At 38.9% G+C, this 26,609-nt stretch overlaps 1 protein-coding gene across 2 annotated transcripts in view; it reads right to left on the minus strand.

The window, feature by feature from the left end:
* Positions 1–1,862: 1,862 nt before the first annotated feature.
* fbln1 (fibulin 1) overlaps positions 1,863–26,609 on the minus strand; it is an 85,405-nt gene continuing 60,658 nt past the window's right edge. For both annotated transcript variants that reach the window (XM_067436323.1, XM_067436322.1), the window contains exon 17: positions 1,863–2,057. In XM_067436323.1, the coding sequence (XP_067292424.1) occupies positions 1,918–2,057 (140 nt within the window). In that variant the 3' untranslated portion in view covers positions 1,863–1,917. The remainder of the gene's footprint in view (positions 2,058–26,609) is intronic.

A 26,609-nucleotide genomic window follows, 5' to 3' on the forward strand; every position in this document is an offset into this window, starting at 1 on the left:
AAAGCGTGGATGCAGTGGAGTAAAGCAGCCGCCACTGGACTCTAGAGCAGTGAGATGTGTTCTCTGAGCGACCAATCACGCTTCAGTCTGGTTGCCAGGAGAACGGGACTTGCCTGACTGCATTGGGCCAAGTGTAAAGTTTGATGGAGGGGAGGATTATGGTGTGTGGTTGTTCTTCAGGGGTTGGGCTTGGCCTCTTAGTTCCAGTGAAAGGAACTCTTAATGCTTCAGCATACCAAGACATTTTGGACAATTTAATGCGGCCAACTTTGTGGGAACAGTTTGGGGACGGCCCCTTCCTGTCCCAACATGACTGCACTCCAGTGAACAAAGCGTCGGTCCATAAAGACATGGATGAGGAGTTTGGTGTGGAGGAACTTGACTGGCCTGCACAGAGTCCTGAGCTCAACCCGATAGATCAGCTTTGGGATGAATTAGAGCGGAGACTGAGAGCCAGGCCTTCTCGTCCAACATCAGTGCCTGACCTCACAAATGAGCTTCTAGAAGAACGGGCAGAAATCCCCATAAACACACTCCTAAACCTTGAGGAAAGCCTTCCCAGAAGAGCTGGAGCTGTTAGAGCTGCAAAGGGTGGGCCGACTCCATATTAAACCCTACGGATTAAGAATAGGATGCCATTAAAGTTTATGTGCATCTAAAGGCAGGCGTCAAAAAACGTTTGGCAATATAGTGTATGTCAGGCTAGCCTGTTAAAATAACTTTCAACAGACATATCCCTCATGTCTGTGTGGCAAGTATTCATTTCGGGTTCATATTTGTGACGTACCTCAGAAAGTTGTTCACAGAGACAACAGAAAGTGCACCGTTTGTTTTATTTATTTTACAAAAAAAGAACACAGTTTTGTTGTTACTGAGTATACGCAAATAAAAATAGATGGATAGTTTTGAATTATGTATTACAAAGAATGACTGAGTATTTTAAATTCTTTCGCCTTTATTGTAGCCATAGTACTATATTCCATTTGAATATATAATTCATGTGTGTGTGCGTGTGTACATTTATTTGAACTTTTCCCATTTTAATTGTAACTGTTACGAAATGTTTAAATGTGTTGTTGTCCAGCACGGCTGTTCACTCAATACTAGACAGCTGACATTAACAAAAATAGAAGTAGAAATAAAATTTAAAAAAACGATTTATGACACAGTTGGTGATGCATACGACAAATTAAGCAATGCAAAGTGTGTCTACACAAGTGTACAATCAGTGTCGAGTCGCCACCTCCATATTCATTTGTCTGTCTTTCAGCCCTATGAAGGATGAGCTCGCATCAACTCACACAAACGCCTTCAGTTCCACTTCCAAAGTCAGCTGAAGAGGAAACCGCTGGGGAACAGGTAAAAACATGCTTTTGCATTGTACAATTAAAAGCATCAGAGCAGCAAATTATGTTTCTTCCCACCGGAACGTATAGTGGCGTCTAAAGCAGGGCATCGCTCCCATCATGCAATGTTCTGTCCTAGTGCGGTCCTCTTGAAAAACTTGTGTAGTTATAAAAACATGTGGTCATTTTAGGTGTCCATTTAGAGATTATCTCACACAATTCATTGGAATAAAAGGAATAGCTTGCAGTTAATTAGCTAAATTAAGTATAATTGTGGGGGGAAAAAATTGTACTGCAAAAAAAACTAGTTTTAATTAAAATATCTAAAAATCCTTACATTTGGAGAGCAAACATTGCATACCACATTAAGACGTTATTGGAGATGCAGCTACAATATGAGTGTCTGTTGTCTTACTGGTTGTAAATGTAAGCAAATTAAAAATAAAATGACAACCTGCCAGTGCAGTAATACAAAATACACTTATATTAAAGATTCAATCTATGAAAACACATGCTACTGACAAATGCTTTTGTGATTTCATAAACGGACACCTGTTTTGACAGAAAGGTTTTAAAACCAGAACTCAGACACGTAGATGTGAACGTTGATGATGTTCCGGTGCGAGACGACCCCGTTTGTGACGTAGTTCATGGCCAGCTTCAGTACGGTGCTCACAGGACCAACCAGCGGCTTCACCTGTCTGACCACACCTGTAGACGACAAAACATCAGAGGAGACAAAATATAAGAGTTTTTATACACTCACCAGTGCTAATACAGATATAACCCCCCTCAAATCCGGTGACAAACATCTGTTTTTTGGAGCATGCACAGCAAAGACTTCACTTCCAAACTGGGTCACTTTCATACATACATTTGATAAATATCTGAAGGGTTCTTCTGTGTGAAAGCTTGTTTCGGCCACTGAATAAAAAAAAAAAAAAGCAGACTGTGAGATTGTCTCACAATTCATTGCAAAAAGTCAGAAGTGCGAGATATAGTCCTAAAAAACAGTCGCAATTTTCATAAAAAAGTCCGAATTGTGAGATATAAACTCATATTCTAAAAAATAAAGTCAGAATTGTGAGATATAAACTTTATAAAAATTGTCGCAAATGTGAGAAAAGTCAGAATTGCGAGATATAAACTTGCAGCTCTAAAAAACGATCGCAAGTCGCAATATCAATAAAAAAGTCTGAATGGCGAGATATAAACTCATATTCTAAAAAATAATAAAATAATAATAAAAACTTTTGCAACCCTTAAAAAATGGTGATGAAAAAGTCACCATTGTGAGATATACACACAGTTCTAAAAAATTGCAAATTGCAAAAAGTCAGAATTGGTACATGAATTTATGCATTACTACATGCATTAATATCTCATGAATCATCAGGAACTAACAGGAGTTTAAAGTCTTTCATTCATGACTTCATGGATGAACAACACCTTTATTAAAACATTAACTAAGATGGGTACATCATCATGAATTATGGTGTATTACGCATGATCATGATGCCTTTTATGTTCACAAAAAACATTGGTCTAATTCATGCATGTAAGACCACTTGAAATTGTTTTATTTAATGGGAGGAGCACATTCAGATAATTAACCTAATTAATAGGCTACTCTGGGTTGGGGCCAAAATTCAGAGCTCAGAGCCCTCCCCCGGACAGCACGCCAAATACGCTTAACCTTTACTCTATTTAAAGGAAGTGTGTGTAAGATTGTGGCCAAAACTGGTACTGCAATCACTTTCAAATGACTGTAGAGCGGTGTATCCCCCTCCCCCTGACTCGAGGTTGCCAGATTGGCTGCAGGATCAGCAGAACGTGTGTAGATCTGCAGCTGTGGTAACTAGAGCAGATCTGGCAACCCCAAACACTACTGACTCCGTGATTGGTCGATAGGTGGAGGGCGGAGCTTCAGGCCAAAACACAACATGACATCATCAACATCAGCTGAGGGCTGGAACAACAACTTTATAATGACAATATCCTGGCCGCAATACTGTTGGCAGTGATAGAAGTATTTGAAATGAACATGATTTCTTAATGTCTAGTGACATAACAGCGCCATTTTAGGATTGACTGAAATACATTTCTTACATACAGTTTCTTTAATGTAGCTAATGTAAGTGTGAACTCATGAGTTATTAAAGGAATATACAAAAATCCACATTACCTTATGCATGCACAGGCTAGACCAGGATATCAATGAATGTGATTTACTAAAGTTTTTCATTAATCATGATCTCCGAGTTAGGCATGTTCATGTCTTCTTCATAGTAGCCTGCAGGTAAACGGTCAGACCCCAAAATTGTCCAATCACAGCACAAAGCACATGAATTCTGTTGACATTATAATACAGTAGTCATCATTAACTAAGCATTAGCTTCTCATGACTTCATCATGTGTGTGTGTGTGTGTGTGTGTGGCTCCTCAACTAAAGTAGTGACTTGGTCCTTTGAAACTCTGAACAATGTAATATTAAGGATGGCATAATTCTGCATTTTTTCATGCATTAATTCATGATGATCCACGTACCATAACTATAGCTTTATCCATACATAAAGATCAATGTATTTTATTTAAAAAAAATTGTGAACATAACAACATGAAAGCATCATGATCATGCGTAATACACCATAATTCATGATGATGTACCCATCTTTGTTAATGTTTTAATAAAGGTGTTGTTCATCCATGAAGTCATGAATGAAAGACTTTAAACTCCTGTTAGTTCCTGATGATTCATTAGATATTAATGAATAAGTCATGTATGAATTAAAGGGTTAGTTCACCCAAAAATGAAATGTATGTCATTAACTTCTCACCCTAATGTCGTTCCACACCCGTAAGACCTCCGTTCATCTTCACACACAGTTTAAGATATTTTATATTTAGTCTGAGAGCGTATGCAAGTGTATGCACACTATACTGTCCATGTCCAGAAAGGGAATAAAAACATCATCACAGTAGTCCATATGAGACATCAGTGGGTTAATTAGAGTCTCTTGAAGCAGAGAAAATACATTTGGGTCCAAAAATAACAAAAACTACGACTTTATTCAGCATTGTCTTCTCTTCCGGGTTTGTTTTCAATCCCTTACATAAGATTTGAACGGTTATGAATCATATTATTGATTCATGATTCGGATCGCCAATGTTACGTGATTTCAGCAGTTTGACACGTGATCCGAATCATGAATCAATCCGCTGATTCATAACAGTTTGAATCTTTTTTTGAGGATTGAACACAAACGCGGAATGCTGAATAAAGTCGTAGTTTTTGTTATTTTTGGACCCAAATGTATTTTCTCTGCTTCAAGAGACTCTAATTAACCCACTGATGTCTCATATGGACTACTGTGATGATGTTTTTATTCCCTTTCTGGACATGGACAGTATAGTGTGCATACACTTGCATACACTCTCGGACTAAATATAAAATATCTTAAACTGTGTGTGAAGATGAACGGAGGTCTTACGGGTGAGGAACGACATTAGGGGGAGGAGTTAATGACAGACATCTCATTTTTGGTTGAACTAACCCTTTAATGCACGAATTCATCTACCCTTTCCGTAAAGTGTTACCAAATAAATTCAGAATTGCAAAAAAAAAAAAACTGTTTTTTAGGGATGCAAGTTTATATTGTAATTCATAGTCTAAAAATGAACATGCAAATGCAGGAAAAAAGTCAGAATTGCGATATAAACCCTTAAAACAGCAATGAAAAAATCAGAATTGCAATAATGCTAGTCAGGAGAATACATTTTTTTATAAAATTCTCTGATGATACTGCAATACTGAGTTTATTGATTAGGAAATCAAAACCTTTGCAGTACTTTTCTGATGTTGACAGGTTTGTTGCCTGGTGTGACTCTAATACTTTGCTTTTAAATGAAAAAAAAGACTGTTGAAATGATTTTTGATCCTAGATCTGTGGGGGATCACAGTCCTGTTATAATACATGGCAATATTATTGAACAGGTTTCTTCAATCAAATATTTAGGTGTTTATGTAGACAACTTATTATGCTGGTCTCCTCACATTAACAGTCTATGTTCTAGATTACGGCAAAGGTTATACTTCCTGCGAAGGTTAAAAGTGTTTGGAGTAAAAGATCTTGGTTTTGTTTTATCAATCTGTATTTGAGAGTTTAATTAGGTATGAAATCACTGTTTGGTATGGAAACCTGACTGTTCAATTAAAAACAAAATTAGCACGACTAGTACACACTGCTCAAAAAATTGTAGGGTTGAAGGATAAACAAATTATACAAAAGCTGTACGATTCATCAATTTTTAAACAAGCTAAAAAAATTGTTGCTGATGACACATATTTTGCACATGTATTTTAATTTGTTACAATCAGGGAGACGATTTAGGGTTTTGGAAGTGTAAGTCAAACCGTTGCAAAAATTATTTCGTGCCAACTGCAGTCAAAATCTTAAATAGAGAATCTTATGTCTGATATATAATGCTGTATTTTTTTATATAAAAATTTAGGCTTTTATGTATGTAAGTGTGTATGTATGTATTGTCCTATTGTACACTGGCCGTGTCACGATGTCAAAGACAAATTTCCCAGTAATGGGACAATAAAGTATATTCTATTCTATTAAAGTCAGTAGGCAAGATGAAATGTCCGAGACAAAAAAAAAGCAATTCTGACTTTATTTCTCAGAAAATCAAGTTTGTATCTCACTATTCTGACTTTTATAGGTTGTGACTTAAGGTAGCAATTTCGTATGTATTCATATGTGATTCATACAGAGTAAAAAACAAAACAAAAAAAGTAAATCCTCCCCTAAAGGCTGGAATACACTACACGATTTTTTAAATCTGAACAGATTTCAAAAACACTAGGCATCATACACTTGCCGACTTTGTAAATGGTTACAGAGAAAAGCTGGGCATCATACACTACCAGACTTTAAAAACGTCTGGAACACAAACTGAAACAAGCGCCTGGTTGCTAGGAGACGCACGCATGACAGACATAACAACAAGCATGAGATGTGCAGGAGATGAGCGCGGTAATTTTTGAAGCGACTTTCTGTGCGCTGAGCAAAAAGTCAACAAAAAGAGCCAAAATGCACAAGACGTGGCCAGTAATGGTCAGATTACAGCGGGAGTTAGAGGAAGTGTTTTTCTGTGCTGATGAGTCAAAATATTGAGTCTAATCTGTAAGCGTGTTCTGTTCGTTTATTTTTTTTTATTTTTTATTTTATTGCAACATGTACATAGAGGACAGCTTCGGATTCATGAATAAATAGTTGTTATTATTTATAACATTGAGTTTTTCATTAAAGAAACACTGTTGCTCGAAGAAGCACACATGCTCTGGTGTGGCTTTAGCCCCGTTTCCACCAAAATTACCCGGAACAATTTGTACCAGGAACTTTTTTACAGGAACTTTTCTCCCCCCCAGACCTGCAGCTGTCTGCGTTTCGACCGCGATAAAGTTCCGAGAAGATTAGGCAAATTAGTCCAGTGATGTAGGACTGCACGCAACTGCTCCTCCAAATCAGTGAAGGACATGTAATCATTTTTAAGTGTACCGATTGAAAGGACTGTTTACATGAGACGTTATCTAAACCGATCTGATGTTTACATGTGATGACTTTCAATCGCAATCATTTTGTCACATGCAGTTTGTCTGCCGCATCAAAAATGTCGCCGCTGTTTTCTCCAGCAGCTGAATGTGTTTACTGTAGCCATAGCAACTCTTAACGGCCACCAGGACTAATACAGTATTATTTATAGCTATTTGTTGTAAAGTGTAATAATCATCCCAGAGAAAAAAATCTTCTGTCAGGCGCAGTTAAAGTAAAAACTGCCCGGGGCAATATACGCTGTGTCATTACTCCAACATTATCTTCATAACTCACGAAATAAAAAGTTTACCCCTCAGAAAAATTTACTTTCCTCTCTTGTCAACATGAGCGCGGCGCGCGCCGTGACGCCGTCACGTCATGTAAGGACACACACTTAAAAGTAATCGGTCAGGTCGTTTACATGGTGAAAAAAAATTAATAACGAGTATGGAAGAGATTCAAGCTGTGCTGCTTTTGCTGGTTATGTATAGGTTTACGGGGTAATTAACAACGACAGAAAAGAGCACTAATATGCAGATTCAGCAGCATGCAGCATATTCAGAAAGCTTGTAAAGCTAGATTTAAAATGACAATATATTATTATCAGCTATTACGGACATTGAACGTGAGATGGCTGAGACGACCGCGCGCCACCAGACAGAGAGCAAGACAGATATTTATTGAACGCAGAACGAACCTCGCAAAAGACTTTTAAAAATGCCTGTTGAACTTAAAAATGCTGCGTGAGCTCAACCAATCAGCATGTTCAGCGCCCAAGTCCCGCCCTCGAAAGTTCCTGAACTTTGAAAAAGTACTACCTCGCGAGCAGGGCCGTTTGGAGGGGGAAATATTTACCCGGAACTTCATTTATACCCTGGTTCCTGCGGTCTAAACACACGAAGTACCACCCAAAGTTCCTAGTTCCTGGGTAAAGTTCCTGTGGTGGAAACGGGGCTTTTGTTTGGAACTACTTTCGTTGACAATAAGTTTACTTATACAATAGTTTTGCCGTTTTGATTCCTACACGAGTCTCACACAGACAAGATGCGTGGAGCATCGAGTTACGTTATTAAATAATCGGTTAACATTTATTGTAATTGGCCTACAATTAATAATTTGCAGCTATTGACGCGCTTTGATCATGTTTAAACACGTAACGTTATCCCGGGAAAGCGTTAATGTATAACCCGTAGGCTAATAGTAAGTGACATAATGGATAAATTAAGACAAATGTTTACCTCAGAATTTGGTTTGTGAAATATTATTAGTATTATTACTTGTCCTTGCTGTATAAATAGGCAATATATTATTTAACATGGCTTCCCTGTAAATGTACAGCGGGCGGCGCGTCAGACGCTTCTGGTGTGCAAAGACAGACCCTGCGTCTCAATCAGCTCCCTAGTTCACTAGTCAGGGCACTGATCAGGACATAAGTCAATGGGCTGACTCCCTGATCAGTGCCCTGACAATTGAACTAGGGAGCTGATTGAGACACACCCAGAGAAAACGGCAGGCAGCCCCGCGGCTGAAACGCAACAGAAACGCCACGCTTGCAGTTTTTTGCCACGTTTTTTATTATTACAATTAGGCCTATGTCTGCATTTATTTTAACCTACAGACTTTCAAGCATGAACATGTCATTTATTAATATGTATTCGTGTCAAAATGACATAAAATCAGCTTTTTTCTTTGTCTACTACCGGTAACAGTTGTCATCCACATTATAGAGACACTCGCGCTCCTGCCACAGCTGAATACGTTTTTTTCTTCCGTGGTGGAGTTCCACTTTGTGATCCTGCTGGTCTCCATTTCTTGTTTGTTGATTTTCGTTGGCTTGTATAGTCAGTGATTTCCGTTTTCAGTAGCGACGCGTCATACGCATTCTAAAATCGGCTGAAAATATCAAACATGTTTGATATCCTCCGACTGGATGGAATCAAAATCTGAAGCTAAAAAATCGGAGTCTATGGCCATGATATACTACGCGATTTTTCATGGAATCTGTCGGCTCAAATCTGCAGACTGGCTCTGACTTTTGTCAACTAGCGTCAACTTGTTCAGATTCTAAATCGGGGCAAAAATCGGGTAGTGTATTCCAGCCTTTAACTGTCACTAGGGCTTAAGAAGACTGTATGAATTCATATGAATTAGCCACAACTCACCAAAACCTAAAATAGATACGAATTGCCATGAAATAGCTGTGTCTATGTAAACGTGTGGAAGTATGTGAGAGCATGTGCGAGTTACACGACAAAAAGAAAAGAACATTAGCATTAAGTCTTGTCTTTTCTCTTTCAGCAACAGTCTGCAAAGACATCTGAAAGAAACTTTAGTATAGCAACTTAAAAACACAAGCTAAACTATGCTCTGCGTAGCGTAGGCCAAGTGTTAACATCTGCATTTGCGTACTCGTGTCTGTCCTTAGTTAATGTGTGGCTTTTAAGCATGCTCTGAAGTTTGAAATTATGGATCTTTTGTCATTTATAGAGACAAAACATTGTCATAATTATGTCTGGGCCTCTAATAAGTGGTGGTAACAAAACAGACACAAAGTTTATGAAAATAAAAATAATTCACAGCCATTATGAGGCGACTCAAAGGAGCAGCATATACTAAAGCTTCATCTGATGATGGATGCGTCGTTCATTGTTAGAGAAACAAAGAAAACGGGATTTTCCTAAAGGACGCGAGGCATCCTCCGTTACAGGCCTGGCAGACCACACCCGCTACGAGCCAAGAGTGCCAAAAAATCCTCCAAAAGCGAATAAATGAAGGAGACAGGAACGCTGTTTATATAGGCTGTCAGCGCCGCATCGCTTGCCTTGTGAACATTCACAGAACGTCCCTAATGTTTGTTCTCTCAAAGTTATGAACAAACAGTCTTCCTGTAACATTAATAGAATAGAATAAGTTATCTGCTTGAGATTAGGGCACGTACACAGATGTGTTTTAATGTGTGTAAGCTACCAGCCTATAATGGTAAAAATCCACCCTATTCTTTTTTTATGATCCCCATCAATCATTATTAATCTTTTATATTTCCCCCAACTCCTACGCAAGAGTAGGGAAGCCCCGCCCATGACTGTTGGTGATTGGGCCTTATAGCCTAGACACGCCCCCTGAGTCAGAAGCACAGAGACGCCATTTCTGTTTACTCGCTGTATCAGCACTCGAGTATATCAACACCAGCGCTAAAAAACATTACTAATGTTCTGCTGTTGAAGTACCAACGAACACACAGGTCTCATAGACTGAGGACTCCGTGAATTAATTTCATTTCTGTGTCAAAGAATGTCAGTCAAATATATTTGCACAAATAATTTTACGCATGACTGCTTTACCAATGCTGGATTTGCGAAAAAGTTGTTTCTGAAGGATGGGGTCAATACCAACAAATATCCAGAACAAGTGAGGATGGCACTTCATATTCAGTAAATGTTTTTTATGTCCTTTATGAATGAGCTGAATGCTGTACAGCTAATGTGGCTAAAGTTACCATCGTCAGTGAATGATTCAATGACTCACTCATTAAGACTTCACCTTTTTCATTACTGGATGAATCAGCATTTTTGAATGAATCTTCTGAATGAATGATTCAATGACTCACTCATAAAGACTTCACTTGCTTCATTACTGGATGAATCAGTGTTTTTGAATGAATCTTTTAAATGAATGATTCAATGACTCACTCATAAAGACTTCACTTGTTTCATTACTGGATGAATCAGCATTTTTTTTAATTAATCTTTTGAATGAATGATTCAATGACTCACTCATATAGACTTCACTATATGTCAAAATGTCAAATTCAAAATGTCAAATTATTTGATCTAAAATGACTGAAGACCACTAGATGGTTACGCTATAAAGAAACGTTTTGCATGCATGCAAATGTGCATGTTTTATTGTTTTAAAAATATCCAAATGTTGTTAAATGGGAGCAATTTTTTTCAAAAGAGAAACCTTATTTTTAATGCAAGAGCAGACATGGACATTTGTAACTTGAATTGTTGAATTGCTTGTGATTATTTTAGCTGTACAAAAAGCATCTGTTATGCTGCTTGATGTTGCAAACTGAGATTTCATATCATGATTTGAATTGCTTATCCTAATCATAATCACACTGGTTTGTAGCGTCAGAGATTTGACAATTTCCTGCACTTTGTTATTCTTACCTATAGCTGATTTGGAGGTGACTTGAAATGGCTTTCGCAACATTTAGTATGCAAGCTGTTCTTGTGTTGCGTCACTTACGGATTGTGTTCATTTTTCGAAATGCAATGATGCACAATCGAGTTTGCAAGTTATAGGGAGTTTACAAAGCGTTTCAGGAAGTTTAAAATCACCATGCATTGTTTTGTTTTGAACTAAATGCTGAATGTGTCTGCGGTCGGTTTTCAAACCACGAAGCTGCGCAAATGTGTTCCCACGCTCATTTTGAAATGCCATTAAAGAGCAAGAAGACTGCAAATAGCTTCAGTTAAATGCACGTTAGCCGTGTACACACTTGCCACAAAACAAAGTCGAGTCGATGCCAACAGCCATTCGTCATCCTCGATGGCTACGTGGGTTGTGATATTGAAGGTTTACATGTAAACAGTGCAATTTCTGGTTTTCTGGTCACTCCAGATGTATGACAGCATCCAAAATGGGCAGGTTTAACACTAGGGACAAATGCGAGGAATGAGTTGCTTGACCACAGTATTGGATAATGACATGCTAGTTGATGGGTTATGCAGGAAAGGGCAACGGCCCACATAGCCGAAATGCCAAGGTTTATCTCACGGTAAGCTCACCCCCAACGCGGCACCACACAAGGGCTGTTGGGAAGCGTGGCTGTGTTATCCAAACAGCCCTAAACAACTGGAAAGAGGACATGACTTTTACTTGCTCTCTTTGAAAGGCCACATGTGTGGTTTGGTGTCTCAAGCTCAATTAGCAATGAATCATTGCGGTCAACTAGTCGGACTGAAGCTGGAATGTTTGTTCCAGTCGTACCTCCGTTGAAAACTCGACCACACTGTCATGTTTTACAACAGATCGCTTGTATTTGCTATCGCTGAAAGTTAAAGTGCCGTTTATTCAGTGCTCAACTCTGGTGTGGTCGTGTGGGAATTTAGCCCGGGAATTTTAAGTACTTGCAACCCATGAGGTGCATTTTAAGTCCGCTTTTTTATGCTCTTCCTTCGGTCTCGAGAGTTGCACGAGTGCCACCATTGCTGGCTTTGCACAAGAACCCTTGCAATGGGTTTCAGTGGAACGCCCTTAGCTCTTGAGCACTTGTGGGTAAATTAAATAATAAAGTGTTGTGATGTCGCAGTCGTGTTGCATTGTGGTCTATGGATCTGCCTAGAGCTGCACGATTCTGAATAAAATAAAGATTGCAATTCTCCCATGATTCGAAACAGACAACTAAACAAAATATGTAATTTACTGGAGGTTCTGACACAATGTTAATGCTGCAATCAATTTAAAAATGTTACTTAATTTGAATGAATGATTCAATGACTCATTCATAGACTTAGTGCTTTCATTGACTCATTCATTCAAGAGATTCATTCAACTCACCCATAAAGACTTCACTTGTTTCATTACTGGATGAATCCTTTGAATGAATGATTCATTGACTCACTCGTAAAGACTTCACTTGTTTCATCACTGAATGAATCAATGTTTTTGAACAAATTGCTCAAAGGAATAATTCAGTGACTCATAAAGACTTCACTTGTTCCATTATTGGATGAATCCTTTGAATGAATGATTCAGTGACTCATTTGTAAAGACTTCACTTGTTTCATTACTGGATGAATCAGTGTTTTTAAACAAATCTCTTAAATAGATGATTCAGTGACTCATAAAGACTTCACTTGTTCCATTATTGGATGAATCAGCGCTTTTGAATGAATCTCAAGTAAATGATTCAATGACTCACTCATAAATACTTCACTTGTTTCATTACTGGATGAATCAGCACTTTTGAATAAATCTCAAGTGAATGATTCAATGACTCACTCATAAAGACTTTTCATTTGTTTGTTTCATTACTAGATGGATCAGAGTTTTTTTAACGAATCTCTTGAATGATTGATTCGATGACAAATACATTTTTTAACAGTTACTTGTCATCACCTACTGCTGTAACGACGTAGTTGATACAATCGTTATTTGAAGCGCCAAGCTACTTTCAAAAGGAGATTTGCTTCATTTTGTGCGCTTGCATAAAGCCTCGTTCACACCGCCAGCGACACGCAGCGACAAAGCGACACGATCCCATTCATTTCAATGGAGCGCTGGCGACTTCCGGCGACACGAGCGACAGTGACCGTTGGCGACAGAATGTGGGCGTGTCAAGCGACACGAGGCGCGCGACAAAAGTTCAGAAATTTCAACTTTATGCAAATGAGAAGCGATTATCGCGAGCGACAACCAATAGGAGTGAAGTCAGTGGAGTGCATGTGATCAGTCTGTTCTGCTCCTGCGGCATCGTGTCAAAATGGAGGAGAAGTTAATTTTAGCTGTGAGCAATTTCCCCGTACTTTATGATATGTCTCTGTGTACATACAGAGACACATTAAAAAATGAATGGTTACGTGAACCCAGACAGACCGGCGTTTGCGCTTTCGCCGCAGATATGTAGCCGCAATGGCAAAAAGCAGGCGTTGTTCCTCGTTCATTGTTGATAAGAATGACAGTTTCAATGCACCGATTTTATTTATAATAAGTAATTTCCCTCCAAAATGTTTGTTTTAAGCGGCAAAATGATGTCAATAATGTAGGAGGGTGTTCCCTGCTAATAACGTTAAAGGGAACCCGTAGTGGGAACGCCCACTAGCGACATGAATCTCTGGCGCTGGCGACATGCAGCGACAAAATCGCTGGCGGTGTGAACGAGGCTTAAGTGTTTATATCCGAACCATAAATTATAGATGGACAGATAAAAGTCCCATCACATGTCTCAGAATACATCACATTAAGGAAGCAAAATGGGGCGTGAATGCCGTTTCATGTTGACTTTAGAAATCCTGTTCTCTTATGTAAGTCCTGCTGTAAAGTCTTCTGGCCTCCTTGCGGCCGCCGCCCTTGGATATGTCAAAGCGTGTGATGAATCAGTCTTGATGGATGACCGGGTCCCTGGCTGAGCTCTGTCGGTGAGTGAAAAGTGTCTGTGGGGGCTGCAGACCACCACAGTAGAGAGAAAATGGTTTAATTTTCAGTGGTAATCCCTCAACTGAAGAGCCTTCATGGGTTTGGTCCGACTCATTGTGTGGCTAATGCTGTGCCATTTTGTGAATCATTCTCTGATGCGTTGTTATCCAGATTAGACTATCCTCTGTTTGGCTTCAGTTTGTGGTGCGTTAAACGTCCTCTTGTAATTTGGTGCGTTCAGATTAGATAAAAATCACAATGAAGATCCTTCCTCGGGCGCACGCGGGTGAACAGTTATAAACCACTCTCAAAAAGCAGTTCTTAACCAAAATGTAGTCATATTTCCTGTGTAGACCCTTAAAAAGATCCAAATGAGTCAGTACACTTTTCACTGCGTTTTTTTAAGCCTGCTTAATTTAGCACTTGTCTAAAAAACTAATTTAGAATTTAAATTAATCTTATGTTGAACTGTTACATTTAAAGGGTTAGTTCCCCCAAAAATGTAAATTGTGTCATTAATTCCTCCTGTGGTTGGACACCCGTCAGACCTCCGTTCATCTTCACACACAGATGAAGATATTAGTGTTGAAATCCGATGGCTCAGAAAGGCCTTCATTGACACCAATGTCATTTCCTCTCTCAAGACCCATAAAGGCACTAAAGACGTCGTTACAAAGCCCATCTCACTACAGCGGCTCTACAATCATTTATGAAGACACCAGAAGATTATATAGTGATGGGCCGATTTCAAAATAAAGATTCAAACCGTTATGAATCAGTGAATCGATTCATGATTCGGATCGCCAAAGTCATGTGATTTCAGCAGTTTGACACGTGATCCGAATCATGAATCGATTCACTGACTCATAACGGTTTGAAGCTTTGTTTTGAAATCGGCCCATCACTATATAAGTCGTTATTTATGTGTTTTTTTGCACACACAAACTCTTCTGGTGTCTTCATAAATGATTGTAGAGCCGCTGTAGTGAGATGGGCTTTGTAACGACGTCTTTAGTGCCTTTATGGGTCTTGAGAGAGGAAATGACATTGGTGTCAATGAAGGCCTTTCTGAGCCATCGGATTTCAACACTAATATCTTCATCTGTGTCTGAAGATGAACGGAGGTCTGACGGGTGTCCAACCACAGGAGGAATTAATGACACAATTTACATTTTTGGGGGAACTAACACTTTAACTGAACTGACTAAATTAATTGATTCCCTAAAATGAATCAGATGCTGCACACACAGGACAGTCTCATACAGTATCAAAGCAGCTTTCTCTGGTTGGTGAAGCTACTGTATATACGCGAGGTAGCGGCTAATGCAAAGCGAATCCTCGTCCCTCCGAAGCGTCTACAATTCTGACACACTTCACTAAAATTCCTCTGGTCTGTGTGAAGGACAGTAGCCATAGCCAATGTCACATACCTGATCACAGACAGCATGTCTCTGCCGTCGCCTCCGTTTGTAACGTTAACTTCCCTGCGCTCAAATATTGCATCACTTGGAGCGGGCGCTGACCACAGGTGCATATCCCTACCAGATGTTTCCACCGACTGGAATTTTTATCCTGCCTTTTTTTATCCAGCCCGAGGTGGAGCCAAACTGAGAGCCGCTCAAGGGAAGATGCCACGGCGTTTGATTTCCCACCGTCCGCTCCCGCGGATGTCGGCACATTCCCCATGCTCGTGGTAGTCAGGGCTATTCCAGGCCTGCATTTCTGAGATCCAGACGTCATCGTGTTCGAGGCCAGGGATTCATTCTCGGCGAGGAGCGTTGATGCAACAGACTGTACCTCCTTTCCCAGCCGCTCGGACCACACACACACACACACACACACACACACGTACGTACGTGCGTTGAGTGTAGGGCTCCAAAATATTGGGGGAAAAAATGACTTTACGATATTTTGTATATATATGTTAGACATGTGCCGATTTTCGATAATGCGATTTATCACGATAATGAATATGCACGATATTGTTATCGTGGGCACTTTAAAATATCGCAAATAATAATTTATTAACAATTTATATTTTTTTTATAATGCACTCAAGAATACTTTGCCCATCAACCGTATAAATGCTCAACGCCGCTGTATTCTGCGTCAAAGGGACACGTGCTCAGATATAAACAAGCCCAACGTGCGTTTGCACATGACTGAACCGATGAAAGTGACAGCAGAGGGCGCTGATGAACTGCAGAATGCAGCCGGTTACCCCGGAAACCAGCAAACAAACAAAAAACGCGTGTAGTTTTTAAAACAGCCATTCGTTTTTGTAATCTCAATGTTGTTCATCACAGCACCAAATACTTAATACTTAAAGACTTAATAGGCTATTTCTTTTCAAACTTAAACATTTTTGTTTTAATCTAAACTACAACATGCCCTAATGATTAGAACTGTTCTGATTATTTGTTATTGTTCAGTAAAACTTTGAGACATACGACTTCATTAGTTCACATGTTAATTCATTATTACCAAACTGACAATGAAAAATACTTATAAAGAGTTAATCATTCTATGTTCATTTCTTAGTTACTGTTTAATAACATTACAATCAAAATCAAAATAACTTTTAATGGACCTAAGATAAAACTAACAATGATCAGTATTTCTTAACTAACATTAACAAAAACATTATACTTTCTGTACCAAATGTAGCTGTTGCTCAATCTTAGTTAATGCATTAAATAATGAGACCTTATTGTCATTTGTAAGCCTACCTGTTGTTCTTTATAGCCTAAAACTTTTGCAATTTACTCTGTTTGAAAATTGTACTTTTACAGCTCTGAAAAAAATCAAGAGACCACTTAACATTGATTTCTCAATGAGGGGTCTCTTAATTTTTTTTCCAGAGCTGTATATATTTTTGGTGCATTATTGTATTTAAACATTCAGTTATTTTTGTTCTTACAAAAATAGTTCTTAAAGCTGTTATGCTATGGCAACACTTTTTTTTGCAACTTATTTCAATATCGTGATAATATCGTATATCGTGATAAAACTTCATCAATTAATCGCAACATGAAAAATTGATATCGGCACATGCCTAATATATGTTTTCGATATAAAAATACACAAAGTTTCACAAGATGAATCGAAAATCTCTATGAAAATATTAATTACTAAAATATTTGAGGCAATATTTTAGAAGAACTTTTGCATATTCTATATATATATATTAAAAACCTTTTTACTCTGAAGACTTTCAGTGCAAAATACTATTTGGAAAAGCCTTGAAAAATTTGTGTTTATAAAATCTCTTTCCTCTCAAGTTTTCATAGGCCACATTCAGTGAAAGCACTGGCCGTGTTTCATATAGGATAAATTCACCTGCAAAGGGCACTAAAAGACGGTAATGAATTAGGTGCGTTCGGTGGGGTCAGAGGTCACCCTGACTGGTCAGCGGCTATGCCGCCCCATACGCAACAAACTGAGATGCTCTGTGTATTCTGACAGCTTTCTATCAGAACCAGCATTAACTTCTGGAGCAGTTTGAGCTCCAGTAGCTCGTCTGTTTGATCGGACCACACGGGCCAGCCTTCGCTCCCCACGTGCATCAATGAGCCTTGGCCGCCCATGACCCTGTGGCCGGTTCTCCACTGGTCCTTCCTTGGAGCACTTTTGATAGATACTGACCACTGCAGACCGGGAACAGCCCACAAGAGCTGCAGTTGTGGAGGTGCTCTGACCCAGTCGTCTAGCCATCAAAAAGAACAGGTTTTTTTGGTCCCCTACACACTTCATCCCTTTGAAGGGATTAGGGTACAGGGATGAGCCCTTCAGAATGTAAAGACTGTATGCTCATTTACTCATCAGAATAGCTTGACTCACGGAAAATGAACCAAGTCGTTCTGAGAACTTCACACGTTAAAATGACGCGCTTCGCTTTAATTAAATTGCAGCTTGCACAATTTAACAGTTGCACCAAGCCATATCATGATATCGATTTTATTTCAACATTGCACAGCCCTAATTGAGTGCCACGAATAAAATGCTGAAATGACACCCATAAATATGAGCTATTGAGTGTTTCCCAGGCCGTCCGGCTCAAAGACTCTCTCTTCTGTTCTTGAAATGTTGACTTTGTAGTGATGAGCCCCCACCTTGAGTCAACCTGCCTGGAGTGGCGCTATAAACAAACACCACTGCAATTCTGAAGCTTTGAGCTCGTCACCATAGATACGTTTGTGCTGCGATTGAGGCCGCTGGTGTTTTCACACACTCGTGAAGGAGTGTTGGGCATTCCCAGTCCAAATCAAACAGCAACGACTGGGAGTTTCCCTCTGAAGAAGCAGTAAAGAAACTTTTACTGCATTAATTTTGACTTGTCAGTTTAAAGTAACTTAAAGATTGTCATTTGTGTTAATGCTTTCTCTTTTTCTTATGCAGTCGTCATGCAAACGATTGTTAAATCAGAAACTTAGCTACTTATTTTTTCCTCTGATTCCTTGGCTCAAGATGATTCGATTGCCATGCTATATAATTTGTGGTATTTTCTGCCTTTGTGATTTTTTCCGGAAAAAAAATAAATCACTTTTTCGAACCGATTTTCACCCAAATTGTGGCTCAGATCATCTCAAGACCATGCTGGCAAAAAGATATTAAAAGCTTTTTGATAAACTTAACCCTTCTCGAAAAATGTGCGTTTCAAATGGGATAAATCCATCTCTGAAAGAGGTAAATAAATGAATGTAGATTTGTTTGGGGCAGGACTGTGTTTGACTAATGAAAATGGTCATTAGCTATGTTTCCATAGCTAATTTTTATGCACATTTTGGGATATTGCATAAAAAACTGCTGGATGGAAACATAAGGGTTTTTTTTAATCCGATAAGAAAACGTACATAAACTACGATGGAACCACATTTACTGAATACATTTGAAAAGTAAAAAAAAATCAAGTGACTTTGCACAGTGCATAACTGGACTAACCAGCGGACCAGCACACAAACTCTTCTGGCCGCTTCATCAATGATTGTAGAGCCGCTGTAGTGAGATGGGCTTTGTAACGACGTCTTTAGTGCCTTTATGGGTCTTGAGAGAGGAAATGACATTGGTGTCAATGAAGGCCTTTCTGAGCCATCGGATTTCAACACTAATATCTTCATCTGTGTCTGAAGATGAACGGAGGTCTGACGGCTGTCCAACCACAGGAGGAATTAATGACACAATTTACATTTTGGGGCAACTAGTCTCATCTCCCTTTCCCTTTAAAAGCCAGTAGCGCTTGAAAGACTGAACGCTTCTCCAGAGAGTAATGCTTTTATTTTTAATATTTGTCGTGTGTGTGCTGCTGCATCTCGGTGTGTTTAATAAGCAGTGTGTTTAATAAGAGTGTACACGCGTTGTGTACCACCTGTAGGCACATAATAACGCAACCTTTAATTCATGTTTTGCAAAAGCACTCAATACAGCCACTGTCGTGCAAACACTGATGTTTTACACAGATTAAATAAACTTACATTGACATAGCATAAACTTACACACATCCTCAGTTCACCCGTGCTCATATATTATCAGCATCAGCTGTCCGAGAGAAACTGCATCAGCCGTCCCACTCCGAGAGAAACAGTTCTGTTCAAGACGACGCTATCACGCATGCAGTATCTCAGCTCACCGGTTCTCACAGCAAAACATGTCTCAGTTCAGTGAACTGTTGGAGTTACAGCATATACTTCAAGATATTCGTTTATTTCTAGTCTGAGGGACTGTCACTCATGTCAGAAAGTGAGTAACTATAGTAACGTGTGAGATCAGCGCTGATTTGAGACGCGAACCGTTTAGAACGATTCAGTCCGATTTGGTGAACTGGTTCGACCGGATCACTAAAAAGATCCGGTTAAAAAGAACGATTCGTTCGCGAACCGGACATCCAGCGGCTACTGTTTAGGGTTCTTGCCACCACAAGACAAATCGGCATTGCAAATTGAACATATAGCTCGACTTGAATTGCCTTCTTGTGACTGAAAGTACTGCCAAACAACACATTTTCTGTTAATGAGTTCCATTTTCACTTTCTCACAGCCTACTGCATTCGAACTGTCCACCTGGTAAACACGTTGCCATAATCAACCGCGGCATCATGTTCGACCAGTATCGCGTAGTGCAAGCAGGTTCGGGTCGGTGGAAAAAAATTCTAAGGTTCGGCAGAAACCGAACCCAGTCAAAAAGCCCAATATTCGTCCGAATCCGAATCCTGGATTCGGTGCATCCCTAAAAAGTATACAGCACTACATTTTTAATATAATTAAGTATTAAATGATTTTCAATATGAAATGTATTGCTATGAAAAGTACAATATTATGTTTTGGAATGTTGTGAAGTGAAAGTTGTCCAAAGAAGAACACTGATAAAGCGCATATACTTGAAAAACAAAATTACTTGGAAAGTAAAAATACTTATAGTCTGCCTCTGAAAAAAAAACTGATGTGACAAGCCATCAGAACTGACCGTGGTTAAAAACCGAGGTATGTATTGAACCGTGGACCAACTGTAATGTTGCGTCCCTAATGCACATCATTGCATCCTGATTTTGGGCAAGCACTGTAATATAAAAATCTAGTTTTTGTTTGCTTTCAAGCTAAAATCTTTATTTAATTTACCACACAATGGCGCCTGAACATGAAGGATCAGTGTGACTGAGATGAAACGCACTATAATGAAACCCTGAAGAGTGTAATTGGCTGTCTTTGTGTGCATAGACGTCATGGGTAGTTTCCCCTCCTAGCCGAGAGAATAGGCTTCCTAAATCACCATAACACAAAAGAGCCACAAACAACTGGCACCGATGCCGACGGCAGACACTCGTGGTCGTGTGGAATCCTGACGTCATGACGTCTGTATGTGTGTGTTTGTCTGGCCTTATTCAGGCGGGTACCACATGAAAGCGTTTCCTGCACTTAATGCAAAGGAGCCACCTCTTTCTGAACGCTCGTTCTTACGCTCCTCTCCAGGGCCCGATTTAGGGGCCCCATATCGTGACCAGAAGCCCTGGTCCTACGAATGGACGTGGCATGAGTCAGTGTTGGAGAACAGCTGGTGTGGATAAATCAGGGATGTACGGAGCACAGACCAGCTCAGTCTGTCCTCTGTCCCATTTCCCCCGGGCCTTGGATTAGAATAAAGGAGCTTGATGTGATTTACGAGACATGTCACTGTTAAAACAATATTTGTTGATGCTGTGGTGTGTTTGAGACGGTTGTACGAATCCATTAACCTCAACTATTAACATATGTCATCACAATCCATGGCCAAAAAAGCTTGTAGATATGATATAAGAACGCAAGAATGCATTCTCAAGATACAAGCTACTCATAACGTTAAATATTTTAGGGGAAGTGCGCAGTTTGTGCATTACTAAAAAGATTTGCAACACTTTGCATGGCATGGAACAAATATGGCATGGAGCATCAAGACCAACAGGAAAAAGGATCAATATTAGACATTTTTACATATTTTTAGGCGAAATGGTTGAAAAAACATAAATGCAATACATTTTAAATTATTTAATTACTTTTTATGTTTGACCAAAAGTTATTTTTATTATTATACCATTATTGTCATAACACTGACACATTGACCCTATCATACACACTGCCCTGGCGCAATGCGACACAGTCCTCATTTCCCCACACAGTCCTCATTTTCACGTCCAGTGCCACGTTGTTTAAATAGCAAATGGGTGTGCTGGTCTGAAAACCAGGTGTGTTCAGGTGCATTGTTAGCGCATTGATATTTTGAGGAACTGAAAATGACTGCGCCACTGACCAAAAAAAAAAAAAAAACACCTGGACCAAAGACAATAGCGCAGTATTTTTTGCATTGTTTAAAAAACATATCCAAGATGATGATGATTAAAATAATAATTATTACTATACTAAGTTTTGATTACAAATACTTTACATGAATGTGTTTGAATGTATTTTCATCCGCCAGTATGATAGAAATGACGTCATTACGTAAGGACGTAAAAGAAGCGGTGATCCGGTTTTTTTGTGCATGAAGGAATCTACAGACAGCAATACGGCACAGTCATCCTGGCATAATGTTGCCTTTGAAAAATAAATAAATAAAATTAAAAATACACTGCTGTGGACGTTGTGTATTTATGTCATTAATGTGTTTACTGTGATAATGGACTGAGGATAGGAGTTGGATTCGGTATTCGGTTTCGGATTCGGCAGAATATTAACCAGTGGATTCGGTATTCGGCCGAACCTCACAAATCTGGATTCGGTGCATCCCTAATACTTTTACTCAAGTAAAAGTATTCAAAGTTTTACTTGAGTACAAGTAAGAAAGAACACATTTTTTTGAGTAATTAAGTATTAAAAGTTAGAAAACAACCTTTTATTTATGAAATGTAGCGCAGTAAAAAGAATGACATTATATATTATGCTCTGGAATGCAGTGAAGTAAAAGTTTTCTAAAGAAAAACACTGATAAAGTATATACTTAAAAATTTACTTGAGTAGAAATTAAAAATACTCTTCTACTGTACGCCTCTGTTTTTTTTTTTTTTGCTATTCTATTCTTAAGCGACAGGAACAGCAAGATGTTAAGGAGAAAAAAATACTATTTTTATTGCAATACTCTTTCTTTATTTTACTTAAAAGATTTGAAAAACCTTACTTAAACTTAAAACTTTACTATATATATAAAAAAAAACCTTGTACACATTTCTAGTGTATTGTATAATATTACAAAATATTTACAAAGATTCACACCGGCAGCTCAGAGATGTACACCAGCATTTAAGTATGAAATTGAATGAATAAATGTAAAAATAAAACACTACATAGACTTCACTATAAAATATACATTGATTCTTAGCTGTATTAGTTTTTTAGTCAAGAGCAGTGAGTGATTATCTTTGTCTTTTGTTGTTGTATTAACATTAAAGGTGCACTATGCAACTTTCCGTCCACTGGAGGGCGCCTTTTCTAAACAAATGCGTAGTTTGATGACGCCAGATGTGAGTGCAGTATCTTGGGACATGTGGTCTTCACCTCACAGCCGGTGGGAAATAGGACTCGCAGAAATCACGTTCATGGATGCGGTTATTAATGTTACTGTAGTGAAAAGCAGAGCAGGACCGAGTGTTGTGGAGCTGAGCACGGCCGCTGGAGCGATTGATACACAAACACACGGCTCGCGAGCACCGGGACTTTTATTATGACAGGACGGGACACAGTCGCCGGGCGCCCGCACTTCCGCTTTTTCCAGTCAGGTAAAGCAGCTCTTTTTATCATATCAGATACATTTAAGTGTGTTTAAAATGATGTTATGACGTTACTCTGTGCGTTCGTTCGGCGCTGCTGTGACATGTTCACACTGCTAAGAGAAAAGCGCTTCTGCAGAATAAAACCGAGGGTAGCGCAGATGTGACGCGATTGAAAGGCGACTCGCTCAAACGCTATGCAGACACGTCCCGTGTCATTGGTTAAAATAGCAATTTTCTCACAATTTACAAATAGTTGGAAACTTTTGGGATATTATAGTTATTCAACTAATTATACAAATAAAATTTATGAATTAGGTTTTATTTAATTCTATAAACTATAATACTGATATGCCAACATTGTAGCTATATGATAAATTAAAATAAGCTGATAACATCACAGTTTTCTCCAGAATGACTGTACAGCCAAATCTAATTTTGTTGCAATATTATCCTGTTTAACACGGTGAAGCTGCTTTGACACAATCGTGATTGTAAAAGCGCTATATAAATAAAGTTGATTGATTGATTGATTGATTATAAGTACTCAACTGAACAAAATATATAACACTGGCCTAGTGCTTTTTGGATATTTTACTGCAAAAATACTACATAGTGCACGTTTAAAGGAATAATTCACTCAAAAATGAAGACTGTCATCGAGAAATTAATATAGCGTTGGAACATTATTAGAGTGAGTAAATAATGATTTATTTTAGAGGTGAACTGTCCCTTTGAGGAAAGCGTGTTCACTAGGCTGCGCTGCTGTCAATTTAAGACTTGCGTGCATCTCAAACAGACACATGCCGATATTACTTGCACTTTAGACATAACCGATTGTATTTATATATGTTAACCTTTGTATTTGACATTAACGAAGTAAGATGACTACTTAGTCCAGTCATCACGTGTTTGACAGGCGTTTAGTGCACGCCGCGCATGCTCGGAAAAGCACATGTTAAAACCGTGCATAAGTAAGCTAATTATATTTTAAACCGGCAAGGCTTTAAAACGCATGCAAATGATTAACTTTGGTGATTGTGAATAACGGTAGTGTTCCGTGAGTATAACTCTACCGCTAACGTGTGATGTGAATGTATGTCGCGTTGTTCAGTATATTGGGATGGAGACAAATGATATAATTTGTAGAAAATTATTAATTAGAGCAAAACCAAAAAAAAAAAAAAAAAACGCAATTCACAAGCGCGTATTGATCCGTGAATGCCGTACCGAACGGTTCAATATTATATTGAGAATTGTGGCATCCCTAATGTGCATGTTGCCAGGGTGGTAACTGGGTTCACTTACTGGTCCAAGTACTTAAATAATAATAATAATTTTTAAAAAGTTTAGTTTAATACCTAATGCATTAACTCCATTTAAAAATGTAGCTGCAAGCAGCAATTATCGGGGTTCAGGCATTTAAAGGCCTCTAAGCACATGCATACAGATAGATTGTTTTATTTAGCAAGCATGTAACCACTTAGATCACAGATTAAAAAAGATAATTTACAGCCAATAAAGGCAATTTAGAACATAATAAAATGTTTTTTTAAACCTTTTTTTTTTTTTTTACAGTTACAGCGCCATCTACAGTCCGATCTCCATAAAAGTTTGCAGGCTTGTTTATTATTATGTCGCATGCATGCTCACCTATTTTCACGAAGTTTCGGTTTTCCAGTAAGGTGATATAGGCTTTTGTGTGCACTTGGCCACAGTGTTTTCTAAATGACACTGTTATAGCTACCCTTAAAGTAAAGTTCAACATTTGTTTGATAATTATAGATCTATTCTAGATAGTCTAGACAATTGTACTGCATTGGTTTTATTAATATGAGCAAAAAACCTAGGACTAGTTTCCCAAATATTTCATCAAAGATTTGATTGACAGCAGTGGTTCTTGAGGCAGAGTTGTCCAGTATGTGGAGATCTATCAAATTATGTGAATATTGTGGGGATGTGTGAAACACCATGTGATCACTGAAGCGTAAAACTGTCACAAAGTGGCCGGTTTCTTTCAAAATTCTCACAGACCTCTAGGACCATGAGCCGAACATGCGCACCAAGTTTCGTTCCCATCGGCCTCCGGTAACCATGTCTAATAGGTGCTTAAACATCATTGACAGATGGCGGCCATGTTATTTTAGATACGCCAATGTCCTCAAAAACCATCATGGCACCTTGGACAAAGACGGTGCATGCCAATTTTCAAAGTCAAACAGTGAAGTAGTTATATCCATTTTCATTTCATTTTAACACCACCAAGTGGTTCGGTGAAAATATCTAATTCCGTTCACGAATTATAGCCATTTTAAAATCCCTTTGTGAACCGAAATTTCACCATTTTTTAGATAACTATTGACAATTAGACTCCAGAGAATATTTCTGCTCTGGTTTGATTCCAATTAGGCCAAAAACCTAGGACTAGTTGGCAAAAGTAGGTATAAAAGATTTTTCCAAATTGACAAGCAAATCTGAGGATTGCATTTTGGCCGTCTTGAGCCAAATATTCTAACACTATAAGACATCAAATCTTGAGCTTTGTAGCGCCCCCGTCAGGCCGATTGGGGTGAGCATTGGTGACATTGTAGGCGGTGTGAGTTAGGGGTGTCCATGGTTAACCGATTAACCGTTAAAAATTGCGTAATCGAGTGAAAAATTTTGCTCGTTTAAGTGGCGTCAATGACGTGCTTTGAATTTAGTTGTAATATATTTTTGCACCAATAGAGACCGCCAGAGCGCTCCCAGACATTTGTAATATCCACAAGAAGAAGTCATGACCAGCTTAGTTTCTAAGCGGGCAAAGAAAAGTAGAGCATGGTGGGAGCACTTTAAAATTGAGAGTGACGGGGCAAAATGTAAGTATTGCAATGCAGTGCTTACCGCATTTTTCATGCTATAAGTCGCTCCGGAGAATAAGTCGCATCAGTCAAAAAATGCGTCATGAAGAGGAAAATAACATAAGTCGCACTGGACTATAAATCGCCTTGGGGCAGAAGCAGAGCGGGAGCCGCGCACGCTGTGCATAACGGAGCAGAAGAAAGAAAGTTTGAAGTGAGAAAAGCAGACGTTACTTTATCTGTAATGAAGAAAAAAAAAAGCTAATCGTGGACTGAAAGCAAGATGGCCAGAGCTGAAGGAACGAGTCCACAGATGCTTGAACTCTCTGCGGGAGAGGCTCAGCCGCGCGAGTCAAACGCTGTGTGAATCATTCTCGGCTGCATATTTTACTACATGCCCTAATCATGCAGGCGCCCTCGCGGCCACTCGCATTGCTCGTGAACT

This window comes from Pseudorasbora parva, chromosome 25 (assembly GCF_024679245.1).
Source record: "Pseudorasbora parva isolate DD20220531a chromosome 25, ASM2467924v1, whole genome shotgun sequence".
Taxonomy (NCBI): domain Eukaryota; kingdom Metazoa; phylum Chordata; class Actinopteri; order Cypriniformes; family Gobionidae; genus Pseudorasbora; species Pseudorasbora parva.